At 38.4% G+C, this 12,561-nt stretch overlaps 1 protein-coding gene across 2 annotated transcripts in view; it reads left to right on the top strand.

Annotated features, from left to right (window-relative positions):
• The window catches only part of FNDC3B (fibronectin type III domain containing 3B), a 329,131-nt gene that overhangs the window by 60,179 nt on the left and 256,391 nt on the right, over positions 1 to 12,561 (top strand). For both annotated transcript variants that reach the window (XM_012736403.2, XM_012736402.3), the window contains exon 2: positions 4,366 to 4,506. In XM_012736403.2, the coding sequence (XP_012591857.1) occupies positions 4,396 to 4,506 (111 nt within the window). In that variant the 5' untranslated portion in view covers positions 4,366 to 4,395. The remainder of the gene's footprint in view (positions 1 to 4,365; positions 4,507 to 12,561) is intronic.

Below are 12,561 nucleotides of genomic sequence, written 5' to 3'. Positions count from 1 at the left end.
ATGGGAGCTTCTGAGACCTCATGCAGAGACCATTCCTCTTTGTGTGTTTGTGTAGCTGACAGTCTAGCTTCCCAACCCAAGGAAAGTTTAAGACAGCAAATTTAGGATATGGCCCTGATATTTGAGGGAGTGTGGTTAGCAGTACTGCCTAATGAGGACAAGGGGAAAAAAACAAAAACGAAGCATGAGAACTCAAAGTAGGTGAATATTTCCATATATATAAGGTCAAAATGCTTCAGTAACTTCCTAATATATCACCTAATGACTGAACACAGTATTATTGTAAACAATGACCTGAAATTGCTAAGAAAAAATAAAGTTATGGCCAGCCAGCTCTTTAATGAAGTAAGAAAATATGTAATTTCCATCCACAGTCATTACAAATGAAGTAAGCTTTGGCTGTTAAAGTTAACTGTATGGATGGTAAGTCTTCCACACTGATTGCCTCATCTTTTAATTCCATTTTAAAAAGTTTTGTCTGCTCTCATCAGGTAGGCATGTAACCTTTCCAAGGTCTCTTCAGAGCAATCTAGTTGAGCCACACCTATTGAGAGTTGAGTACCTGTGTGGTTTTGTTTGTGTTACCAGTTAAAAAGAGGAGGCTTACTTTTGGGGAGCTGTCACCAAGGAGTGATGACTGTGCACGGCAAGCCTTCCCAGGCATCCTGGCCCCCTTTAACCTGCTTTAACGATGGTTTTGCAGTATGGTTTCCCTAATTTACAACCTAAATATGTGATTTTCAATTTGTATTTGAAAAACTGACTACTTTTCCCCCTTTATCACTGGGGATAACCAGAAAGATACTACCATGGACCCTAAGTTTCATGTTTTTTATCTGTGTTTTTCATTCTTTTATACTTCTACTTGCCTTTTCTCTTGTCCTTTCTATGGACCATGGACTAAGTTGTATCTATTCTATGATTATTTTAAGGGGCAGCTTGGCAAGCAGTTGCCTTGTTAAGTAGCTGAGCACTTCCTTGTCTAGAGATAATTTATTGCTTTCTGTATGTCTCTTGCATTATAGGCAAATGAAGGTATCCTATGTATGTGCAGGGAGCCTAGAAATGGGTATTTAAACATTGTTGGCTTCTTGTAGGCCCCATCTAGCCAAATCTGTTACCTTGTATTCCCATTGAGATAATGTCTGGTTTACCTCTAGTTAAACTGTTAAGGATTACAGAACAGGTCTTGGATTTTAGCAAGCTGGTGGCCAAAGGAGAAGAAGAGCAACAATTTTGGTTATGGATAAGTGAGACTCTGTAGCCAAGTTCACAGTGGACTTAATTCGCTTTATTAATGCTTCTGTTTTTTCCATGACTAATGGTATTGTTGTTGGGTGGTTGAGTTAAGGCATTAGGAGCGTTTGATGTGCACGAATTCCCACTGTATGCTTTCTAAGGAGTGGTTGTACTTACAGTTGACTTTGTTATATGTACAGTTCCCCTGCTTTCCTTTCCCCCACACCCCTCTTAATAACCTGCAGTAACCACTGAAAATCTATCATCTAGTTTGAAAAAAAAGATTCAGGCATTTTACTTAAAGTCACCTATAAAGTTTTCAAAAGCAAATTCAATGGTCTCCTTGTGCTGATGGACTTGATTTCTTTAGGGATAAAATCCCATACTAAAAGAGATGCTTTTGCAGCTCTGTGTGGGTCCCTTACTCTCCTATTTTATAAGGCTTTTGTGGGCCTGGGCCTGGGGGGGCCATTCACTTTATCCCACAATTGCAGAACCTGGAGTTTAGCTCCCTAGAGGACACAATACCTGTCCTTAGAATGCAACTCAGTGGGGCTGGATTCCATACTTTGTTGATGGCTGTCCCATTATTTAGCACCATACCAATCAGAAGGTTGAAATTGTTAGTGTTGGATGTATTGCTGGCATTGAGACATTCTTTGGTATTAGAGACAAATGACTGGGAATGCCTGAATTTTGTACCAGATCACAACTGTCTTTTCCTACTAAGTTCTCCGCCCTGCCCCCTAGTACCTCCCCAAGAAATAATGAGAAATAGGAACAAAATAGCACTGTTAATTGGATTTTAGCCTCAAACCCTAGAGCTAAAAAGCTTTGGTTATAGCTAGGTTGGATTCCATGGAGCATAAATAGTTTTAGCCCCCCCCCCCCAAACAGGTCCTGACCCATCTTCCTCCCCCTTCAACTCTCTAATCCTGTGCCATTATTTATTATACTCTGGCCTAATGGAAGGACCTATAGAGGCTGAAAGGACCTAAAGGCAGGCCCTGAGGTTGGTTTACTCCTTCTGCCTTGTTGGATGATAAAAGAGAGCAGGTTCCATCCTAATGCTCATCTTCGAGATGGCCAGAACTGTGCCACGTGGGAGAGAGCTTTGGTGCTCACTAAGGCAGCAGAGGGGGCAAGATAGAAGTCAGAGAGCCATAGTCTGCACCAAGGCCTGTCTAGCAAGTGCCCTGGAACACCTCCTTGGGGAGGGGTGAGGAAAAGGTGGAAGTGACCATAGAGTGATGCTTATACTCAAACCCCTAACCTGAATTAATGCCTTGTTTATCCAACCTGCAATTGTGAAGAAACATTAAATAAGACATTATATTTAAGAGATAAGCCTGAGTAGTGTCATCAGTTTAAGAAAAAGTAGCCATTTCCCCTTCATGCATTAGAAAGGTAAAGCATATTAGAAATAAAATTGAAATAGACATTGGTACTCCTTCTCCAGCATTTGACCTGTTACATCATGATAGTGTTGGTGGGATTATCTTAGTTTTGTTGTAGAAGAATCTGTTTTCTTGATCAGGTTAAACTATGGGGCTTTGGGCTTTGTACTTTTATTTGCTTAGGAACTGAGTAATTGCCTAATAAAACAGCATGATGGTACTATTAACACTGCATTATAAGACCTGTTATTATAGAATGTGCTTTCCTAGTTGGGACAAGACTTTGTTTTTTTGGTGCTTAAAAGTGTTTCTCCAAATGGGGTTGTAATGAATAGTGTAAAATGTTACCTATTTAAAATAAAAAGTTCATAATCTCATGGGTGGCTTTTGTGCATCTTTTGATACTTCTAGGAAAGGGATTTCTTTTGAGTGGTTGGTGAGGGAGAGGTATATTTTATGTTCAGAATGGAGATAAGAACGAAGAAATATTTTATTTCTGTTATATCTGTCAGAGAAAAATTTGAGGCAGTTATCAAAGAATTTGCCCCACTGCTTTGTCTGATTGGGATATTGAGTATTAAAGGTTCACTGATGAAAATATCCTTGAATTTGAAATTTTGGGGACTTTGTTATGAATGATAAAAAAATTTAACTGTGAACTATATGGGAGTTTCTGAAATCATTTAAAATTGTGTGCATATTTGCATTTGTATATCCTTCTGTGTTATGCTAAACTTTTTATTTCAGCATATTATAGTTCATAGTAATTTTTTTACCATTCATAATAAAGTCCCCCAGAATATTAAATTCATGGATATTTTGGTCAATAAATTTTAAGCACAATTGAAGAATATGTAACTATTTCTTAAGGAGCGAGTTATAATTCTAAATAGGAATTGACTGTTTTCCTGCTGTTGTGTTGAAAAGCTAAATGTCGGTGGCAGGTATTATTATGGAACAAAAGTAGGCTTTGTGTTATTTTGAATACATGTATGAATTTCATTCTGTGGAAACAATGGAATCTGCCTTTTAGCCTGATTATGCACGAGGTACCATGGGTATGTCCACAGAAAAGCTCAAGACATGAGCAAAAGTGAAAAAGATGTTAACATGCAACAGGTTAAATTCTAGTCATGGAAATGATGGGGGAGAGGTAATTAGAACATGAATAATTAATTAATGGCAAAGTCAGAAATTGCAACAATTGCAGTGTAGGTAGTTAAGCTTTGTAAGCTTGCTTGGACTAACTGCTTATGAACACTATTTTGATCCTACTGAAAGGAGAAAACTCTTTTTATGATTATAAATTATGAGTTTTTTTCTCTGACTTATCTTCTGTCTTAGTAATTACCCTAAAGATTATGATACTACCCATTTTTATCACTTTTATCTTCTCAAAATGTTATCTCACTTTATCTTCAGAAAGATCCCCGGGTAGGGTTGTTAATATTATTCATATGTTTTTAAAATTTATAACTAAATGACAAAGCGGAGGTATGAGAGGTTATGTTCACATGGCCACTTAGAGAGTCTGGTCATTTTTTTCTCCTAGTTCAGGCTATTTATTTGCCTTTGTTCTACCACTCCTTGGGCCTGACATAGTAATACAGTGCTCTGTGATTGGAATAATTTGGGTTTCATGGAGGGGCACTTACATTTCTGTCTTATTATGTTACAGCTGGTTTTTGTGGTCCTGAGTGCTTTTTAAAAAATGGTGGTTCTCTTACAGGACGCCAGTTGAGGGAAAAATTCTCCATGAATGTACGTCACAATGATGATGACCGACCAAATCCCTCTGGAACTGCCACCACTGCTGAATGGGGAGGTAGCCATGATGCCTCACTTGGTGAATGGAGACGCGGCTCAGCAGGTTGGTGCAGTAATAGTGAAACTTAACTCAGATTGTCTAAGTGGGAGACGTTAACCCAGTATTTGATTTATTTTGGGATTCAAAGGTCTGTGATTGTGAATCTTAGTATTTCTAGGTAAGTGTTTCTGTTGTAGAACCACTGTGTGGTTTTTAAAAAATATCAGAAATTGTGGTTTTTGAGAACAGCAAATCTTACCTCATCTAGTTAGTATTTTTGAAACATCAAAAACAATGTGATTTTTGAAATGAGTCATTTAGAGAATATGTACACGTCTTTGAAATAAAATGACTGTTTTTTCATGTCATAAATTGTCCTTGACTGGTTTCCTTGGTTGGCTAGAACAGCATACTCAGAGGGTCAGGTTTTGATTTCACACAAGAGTGACCTCTGCAAGATGCCCAGGTCGGTGTGAACCCACCCTGGCTCCTGGAACAGTTCTTCCAAATCTGTAGCTCATAAAATGATGGGACTTATTTTTTGAAAATCCTCTTTGTCAGTAGTTATTGAACATTACAGAATAGAAAAGTTATTCCTGGCTGGGCGCAGTGGCTCACGCCTGTAATCCTAGCACTCTGGGAGGCCGAGGCAGGAGGATCCCTCAAGGTCAGGAGTTCGAAACCAGCCTGAGCAAGAGCAAGACCCCATCTCTACTAAAAATAGAAAGAAATTAATTGGCCAACTAAAAATATATAGAAAAAATTAGCTGGGCATGGTGGTGCATGCCTGTAGTCCCAGCTACTCGGGAGGCTGAGGCAGAAGGATTGCTTGAGCCCAGGACTTTGAGGTTGCTGTGAGCTAGGCTGACGTCACAGCATTCTAGGGCAACACAGTGAGACTCTGTCTCAAAAAAAAAAAAAAGACAAGTTATTTCTGAACTCAGTAGTGTGTGGGGAAAGAATTTGAACAGTAAGTAAAACCTTTTAAACATTATTAGGAACTGAACTATCATCTCTGATAACATTAATTAAAATTTTTTATTGATTATAAAAACTAGGTTTGCCTAGACTTGTAATTAAATAAATATTTTGTCTTTGTGCATTTCTTTAGAAACATAGAAGTTTTTGTTTTATGAAAGTAGAATTGGGAGCAATTGCTTAAAAAATATTTATCCAAAATATATTAATAATTTCAAATAAGTTAATTAGTCATTTACTTGATGTCAGTACATGTCCCCCTGCCTATCTATCAGAGTACATTAATACTTTGTATGTACCTCTGTTGGAGTTTACCTTGCTGCTTAATAATTTATATTACTTTGTCCTGCATTAGACTGTGAACCTCTTAAGAACAAAGGATATCTAGTAGGTGCTTAATAAATGTTTGCTAGTTGAACACATTTCATGCTTTCTCACCACTGATATAGACATCTCTCCTCCTGATTCCTCAATCTCTTTCTTTACTGGATCGTTTCCACCAATATACTGTAGCATTTTTTTATGTTAAACACATAAATAGGCCTGGTGTAAATGTAATCCTAGCACTTTGGGAGACTGAGATAGGAGGATCGCTTGAGGCCAGGAGTTCGAGATCAGCCTGAGCACCATAGTGAGACCCCTGTCTCTACAAAAAAATATAGAAAAATAATCCGGGTGTGGTGATGCGTACCTGTAGTCCCAGGGACTCAGGAAGCTGAGGCAGGAGGATCACTCGAGCCCAGGAGTTGGAGGCTACAGTGGACTATGATGACACCGCTTTAGTCTACCTCAGGCAATAGAGTAAGACTCTGTCTCAACAAAAACAAATAAAAAAAAAACCCAAACAAAACCACTTAAACAACTACACCTCTCCCCACTCAACAAAAGAAAACCCCCTCACTTGATTCCATACCCCCTGGAGTTGCCGCCCCTTATCTCTTGTTCACACTTTCAGCAGTAGAGCCTGTATTGTATTTCACAAATAGAGCCTGTACTTACTGCCTGTCCTACCTTACCTCCCATTCCTCAACTTCACAGTCTTCACTTGTGTCTTCTCACCTCTTTAGTCTTCCTCTTTAGTCTGTCAGCATGTCCTGTTGGCTTTATATCAGGAAGGTTTGCTGGATTCATACTGTGCCATATCTACTTCACTTTCACTACCTCTACTGAACCCCAGGCCATCATCCCAGCAGGGTGAGATAGTCCTCACTGGTCTCTCTGCTTTGACTTTTGCCCCACCAGGAAGTATTCTCCACACAGCAGCCTGAGTGATCTTTTCAAAATATAAGCTGTACCATGTCAGTGCCCTACTTAAAGCCATCCCCGTTACCCCTGGAATAGAGTCCGATTGCAGCGCATGGCCTGCCAGCCCCACGGGGCTCCTGGCCTCTTTGTCCTTCTCTGACTGCTCTTCTCCAGCACACTGAGCTCCAGCTGTTCATGGGAAGGTTGCAGAGTGCTATGAATGGTTTCAAGATGCAGTGTTTGGTCTCCCTTATTTTTACTAAATAAAATAATTAAAAAAGAAAAAGTATTCAAATGTGAATAAACCTAGAAAGCAACTTAGGTCTTCCAGATATAATCATCTCATTCCCATTTGCCTATGTAGCCAGGAGACCTGAGACTACCTATCCATGTTGTGTACCATTTTTGTGTTTTGATGATTTCTCCCTCATTTTTATGATTCAATTTGCCCAGGATGGCCTTTTGTAGTTTACTAGCTAGCATAGAGAGCCCTCAGTTACAGAATTTTCCAGTTTTCCCTTCAAAAGTAAATTGCTTAGCACATAGAAATGACCAAAGACTTTTAAAGACTGTGGACTTCCTTGGAAGGCCTCGTGGCATTTCCCCACTCTGTATATCTTAACTCTAAGCTGCTTAACAATTTTGGTTAATAACACCAGATATTTATTTCATCTGAGGAGCTTTCTGTAAAGCTAAGAAAGGGAAATATGTTAATTTATCTGTTTTATAACCAGTCAAAATATTAAGTTTTATTATAATGGGAGGTGTCCTTATAAAATCTCATAAGGAGATGTTTGTCTTTTTAATTAGTAAATATATTTGATTGTGTTAGAAGCATTAACATTTGTGGGACAAGCTATTGTTTGGCATTGACCCTAAATTTTCCTTAATTTTGCCGTCAAGTGGGCAAAGGTCATTTGAAATAACCTTCTCAGCAGAACCAACTTGAGATTCAGCGTGCCTTGATGTTGTTGCTGTATCACTGTGGCTCAGCAGAGGCACGGGCCTATTTTTCTTACCTTTTCTGTCTTGTGTCTCCCTCATTCTTTCAAGCCTCTGCTCTTTCCTTTGTGTCCTAACACTGAGCATTGCCCTAGGCAAGTGTGGCCAAGGCCTGGGGCCTGTGTGGAATCTGGGCTGAGGCACAGGGGGAAGACAGACTGTAGGAGCGAGCAAAACCCAAACTCTCAGAGAAATACAAGAGAGTAAGCAGAGAAAGGGGAACAATAAGGGTAACCCAAAAGAATAAGAACCAAGGTTAAGTCTCTAAGGCAGGACCTGACAGTGTGGCACTGCATGAGTTTTGAGTGCTTGCTCAGGGTGTCCATTGGTATTTGCAGTGTACTCTTAAGGGCCTGCAGGGTGTGGTGCTCAGGTCTGTGTTAATGGATCAGGACACAGGAGACATACCCAAGGAAGTGATGTGTATAATGCTTTCAGAGTCTTTCACTCTGTTCTCCCACTGAGGCAACACAATTCAACTTCACAAAAACCTTTTGGGGGCTCAAGATTGAATTAAGAATGGACATTGCAGGCTTTTTATGACAGACTCTTGGGGGTGATGTTTTAAGGTAGGCAGTACTTTAGCCACCTCTCAGATACTACTGTTGTAAAGAGCCATCCAGCGGCCACAGTGTTCTGCTTCTAAACATCTGTTAGGAGTGTGTGTATGATGAAGCTTACCTTGTGTGTGTTTACAGTGTTCTTAATACTTTGCAGCTGTGCGGAGGGCATTCTAAACATTTCTATATACGCAAAAGAACCACCGCAGCTATGAGAAAGCTTTTCAGTTCCCACAGCTCTCCTCCTCGGCCTGAGTTCTGTCTTGATGGTTTCTGGATTTAATTAGTACTAGTTCTTGGCAGGGTTCTCTGTTGTGTTCTGGCTTTCTACATAAGAGACACTGTTAATTTTCATTATTTGAAGTCATGTTAAGTTTGAAACCTTGGTTTATCATTTTATATAGGTAGCAGGAAAAAGAAAAGAGTGAAAAGAATTATTCTTAAAGAGAAAAGTCATCCTTATTATGAATGAAGCTTTAAAAAATATACCATCAATTAAAAATGAATAACAATAAACACAATGTGAACAGAAGCAATTTATTCAACAGCTTTACTTATTTAACAGCTTTATTGAGGCATAATCCACATGCCATATTATTCATCCACTGAAAGTATACAGTCAGTGGAATCTAATGTATTCACAGAATTGCACAACCTTGACTACAGTTAATTTTAGAACATTTTTATCATCCTGTAAAGAAACCCTACAGAAGTCACTCCCTATTCCCCCTATCTTCTGCCATTCCTAGGCAAGTACTAATTTACTTTCTGTCTCTTAGATCTTGCCTATTCTGGAATTTCATATCAATGAGTTCATGTAATATTTAGTCTTTTGTGTCTGACATCTTTCACTGAGCATAATATTTTCAAGGTTGTAGCATGTATCAGTATTCTATTCCTTTTTTATTGCCAAATAATATGATATTGCATGGATATACCACATTTTATTAATCCATTCATCAACTGATAGACATTTGATTTCTTTCCACTTTTTGGCTATTAGGAATAGTGCTACTGTGTGCAGATTCTTGTGTGGACATGGTTTTCTGCCTCAGGTTTATAATTAGGAGTGAAGTGGAATAGCTTTATTTTGAATTATTGTTTTCTAAATAAAGTATCTCTGCCTTTTCTCACCAGTAATTCCTTCTGCCTCTGAATAATTATAGCCCAGCATGGCTAAATAAAGTTTGGTTCCCTTAATATGCCTAATTGCATACTATTCTGGAGTTATAAAACTCAGGTTTCGACCTGAGTTTTTTAATGTGTGGCTTTATAAACTATGGTGAATGCCCTTCAGTAAACAGAAAATTAGTGCCTATGTTGACATTTTCAGAACCTAATGATATATTAATTTAATTGTCTTTGTTAAAGACTTCTAGCGTGTTTTAGAGATTTAAAAATGTGGCAGCTAGTTTTGAGCATGAATTCTGACTTTTTAAATTGGTTTAATATTTTAATGATCTCTGAAGAGGAATTATAGCAGCTACCAGTTAAAGAAAGAAAACATTAGGTTAAAAACAGAAGTGTTGACATAGGGTGACAGGGTTTACTGATTTGGTCATTTAATACCTAACATTTATAAAGGTTTCTATGACTTACATGAAGGTAGTATACCAGTTTATATTGTATTCTTAATGACTCTTCCTACGTATATATTCACTGAGAGTCAGTTCCCTGTGGGTTAGGGATTGGATTAGATACCTCTTTGTCCTGACTAGCACTTAGCACATAGAGCACATCTAGTAAATGTTTTATCATACTATATATCTTATATTTTGCCTCTTTTTTTTCTTTTAAGCTTCCAGAGTATTAATTGCTAATGAATGTTTTTAATGCCTCTTCTTAAGAAAGTAGATCTTAAATGTGAACAGAAAACTTGTGTCTTCTGCTAGCTTAGGATAGGATGTCATCAAGTTGCCCTGGAAGACAGGAGGATAAAGTTGTCTTTGTTAGGTCCCATGCTCTTGACTTTGCCTATTCCTGTTGATCAGCAGTTAGCATGTCCTTTCGTTGAGAGTTTTTTTCCCCCTTTTGTTTCTTCTTTTTGAAATCCCTTATTTCCCCTAGAGAGAATACATAACCAGTGTTTTCTGGAGTGTTCTTTTGAATACACATTTCCAGACAGCAAGTTAAACATATTAAAACTTTCCACATTCAGATGTTGCTCATCATTGACATGTCTTTAACATCAAATGTGCTTGTTCTCCTAATCCAGTGACCTTTTCTGTTCTGGTTGATATCTTCTTAATAACTTTTTCCCTTGACAGCTTCCTTATTGCATTCAGTAGTTCAAATCCTCTTACCCACATAGGTTTTACTCCTCAAATACCTATAGCCACCATGTGAGGCAGACTCATAAAGAGTTTTGCATACATAACAGATCTTGCACAACAGAAAGGAAGTTTTGTAATCAGTCTATTGTAGAAAAATGAATAAACAACTCTTGGGAAGGGGGTTCAAATGAGAATGGGACTGGTGGTTAAACTAGAGGTGGCAGCTGTTATTGCTGAATAACGTTTATATAGCAACTCCCTTTGTGATAGAATCCTATTTATGGGCTAGGGCTTGAACTAGAAAGTAGAGAGAGTGGTCAAATGTTGGGTTTGAAAAGCCAAGTGTAGGGAAGCTCAGTCTTGGGTCACACTCTTCAGCATCAAGATGCATGAGAGATGCACAACTTAAGCAGCAAATGCTTAAATAAAATTATTATTGTAAACTGTCATTCATGTCACACTCTACCACTCACATTTATAAAAGACTTCTGGTGTCAAGATATTGTCAGTCTCTCTCCTTTGAGATTTGGGTGGAAAAGAGTGTGAGGGTAAGATTTATGACTGAATTAAGGAGTGACTGAATAATAGATTTGTTCATTTTAGTAAGCATTTATCAAATGTCTTCTATGCCAGCACTGTGTTAGGTGCTGGCAACAGAAAGATGAATAAGGCACTGTTCTTGCCCTTATGAGCAATGAGCAATCTAGTTGGAGAGTGAAATGTGGTTAACTTAAAAACAATGGGGGAAGGGGTGCTGTATTTAGACATATGTCTGTTGAGCTACAGAAGAAGTGCTTGGATTGCAGAATGTGAGAGTGCTGTGGGAGTGCAGAGAGAGGATTGAGGAGTGGGAGAGGTGGGAAAACAGACCAGGCTAGGAAGACTCACAGGAGGCTGAGCCTGGAGTAGAGATCTAACTTGAAGCCTAGAACTATGTAGGCTTTGCATATCAGGTAATCAGTTTCTGTTTTATTAAATGAGAATACTTTATAGGGATAGTATATGCAAAAGAGAGCTAATATTAGGGGCAGCTCAAATGAACTGTATCTTCATAGTCTATGATCTCTTTCCTTAAACCTTTGCTATTAGTTTCCTCATTAGCGAATCTATTTTCCTCTAATGCTCCAGTCTGGCCATCTGCCTGGGTCCCTTAATGCCTATTCCTCAGAATTACTAACTCCACAGTGGGACAGATCACAACCAACCCTCAACCAAGGCCACTTTCCAGCTGCAGAGCCAGCCACCCCTGCTTCTGAGGGCCTCCTTTTAGCTGTAAAAAAGATGTGAGTTTATCTAGGTCTGTGGTCTGACTTTTCAATCCTCTCTCTGTTAGCTTTGCCAGTTCCACTCACAACAAAGACTTCCTAAAAGGCATTGCCTATGTAGAATCTTAGTCTTATGAGGGAAAATGTTGATGCCATATTATCAGAGGGTGTTGTTGTACATGGCACCTCCAATAATTAGAACATATGACATATAATTATGACAGTTCTGAGCTGTCTGGGTTGAGAGACACTTCAGAATTTAATTAGCCAAAGGCAGTAATAGTAAGATACAAGATACAGTCGGTATCCTTCAAATGGTAGAAACTGAACTGCCTTCAAAAAAGAGAGGATTAAGGAAAATTACTGGCATGGCAAGGTTTTACTGCAGAACAAATGGCAATTTTAAACTCTGTAGTGATTTTAACATTATGATTGTTTTTAACTTATTGCAATCTTTGTCTGATTCCATTGTTAATTTAGAAAGAGCAGGGGCTGTGTCTCTCTTGTTCATGCTGTGCCTGGCATCTGAGTTGGCATTTAGTAAATCTTTTTGAATGGATGAAGGATGAAAGAAATTAACAAATTTAATTCCTCTAAATCAAGGCTTGAAGGCGTTTTTTTTTTTTTTTTTTCATCTTTATAGCTTAAAAACAGAGATTTAGGGGCCATTATTTAACAATTGGAAGATTTACGTAAAATTCTGGATCTTTGAAATTGTGTCGTGTGCTCATGTATATCATGTTTTAAATATAGCAAAAGTGATTAAGATTTTTCAGGGACATCCATTGTCTCTAA

The sequence above is a fragment of the Microcebus murinus genome, chromosome 1 (genome assembly GCF_040939455.1).
Source record: "Microcebus murinus isolate Inina chromosome 1, M.murinus_Inina_mat1.0, whole genome shotgun sequence".
Classification (NCBI taxonomy): Eukaryota; Metazoa; Chordata; class Mammalia; order Primates; family Cheirogaleidae; genus Microcebus; species Microcebus murinus.
The sequence above is the reverse complement of the archived record's forward strand: the minus strand, read 5'-3'. Positions and strand labels throughout refer to the sequence as shown.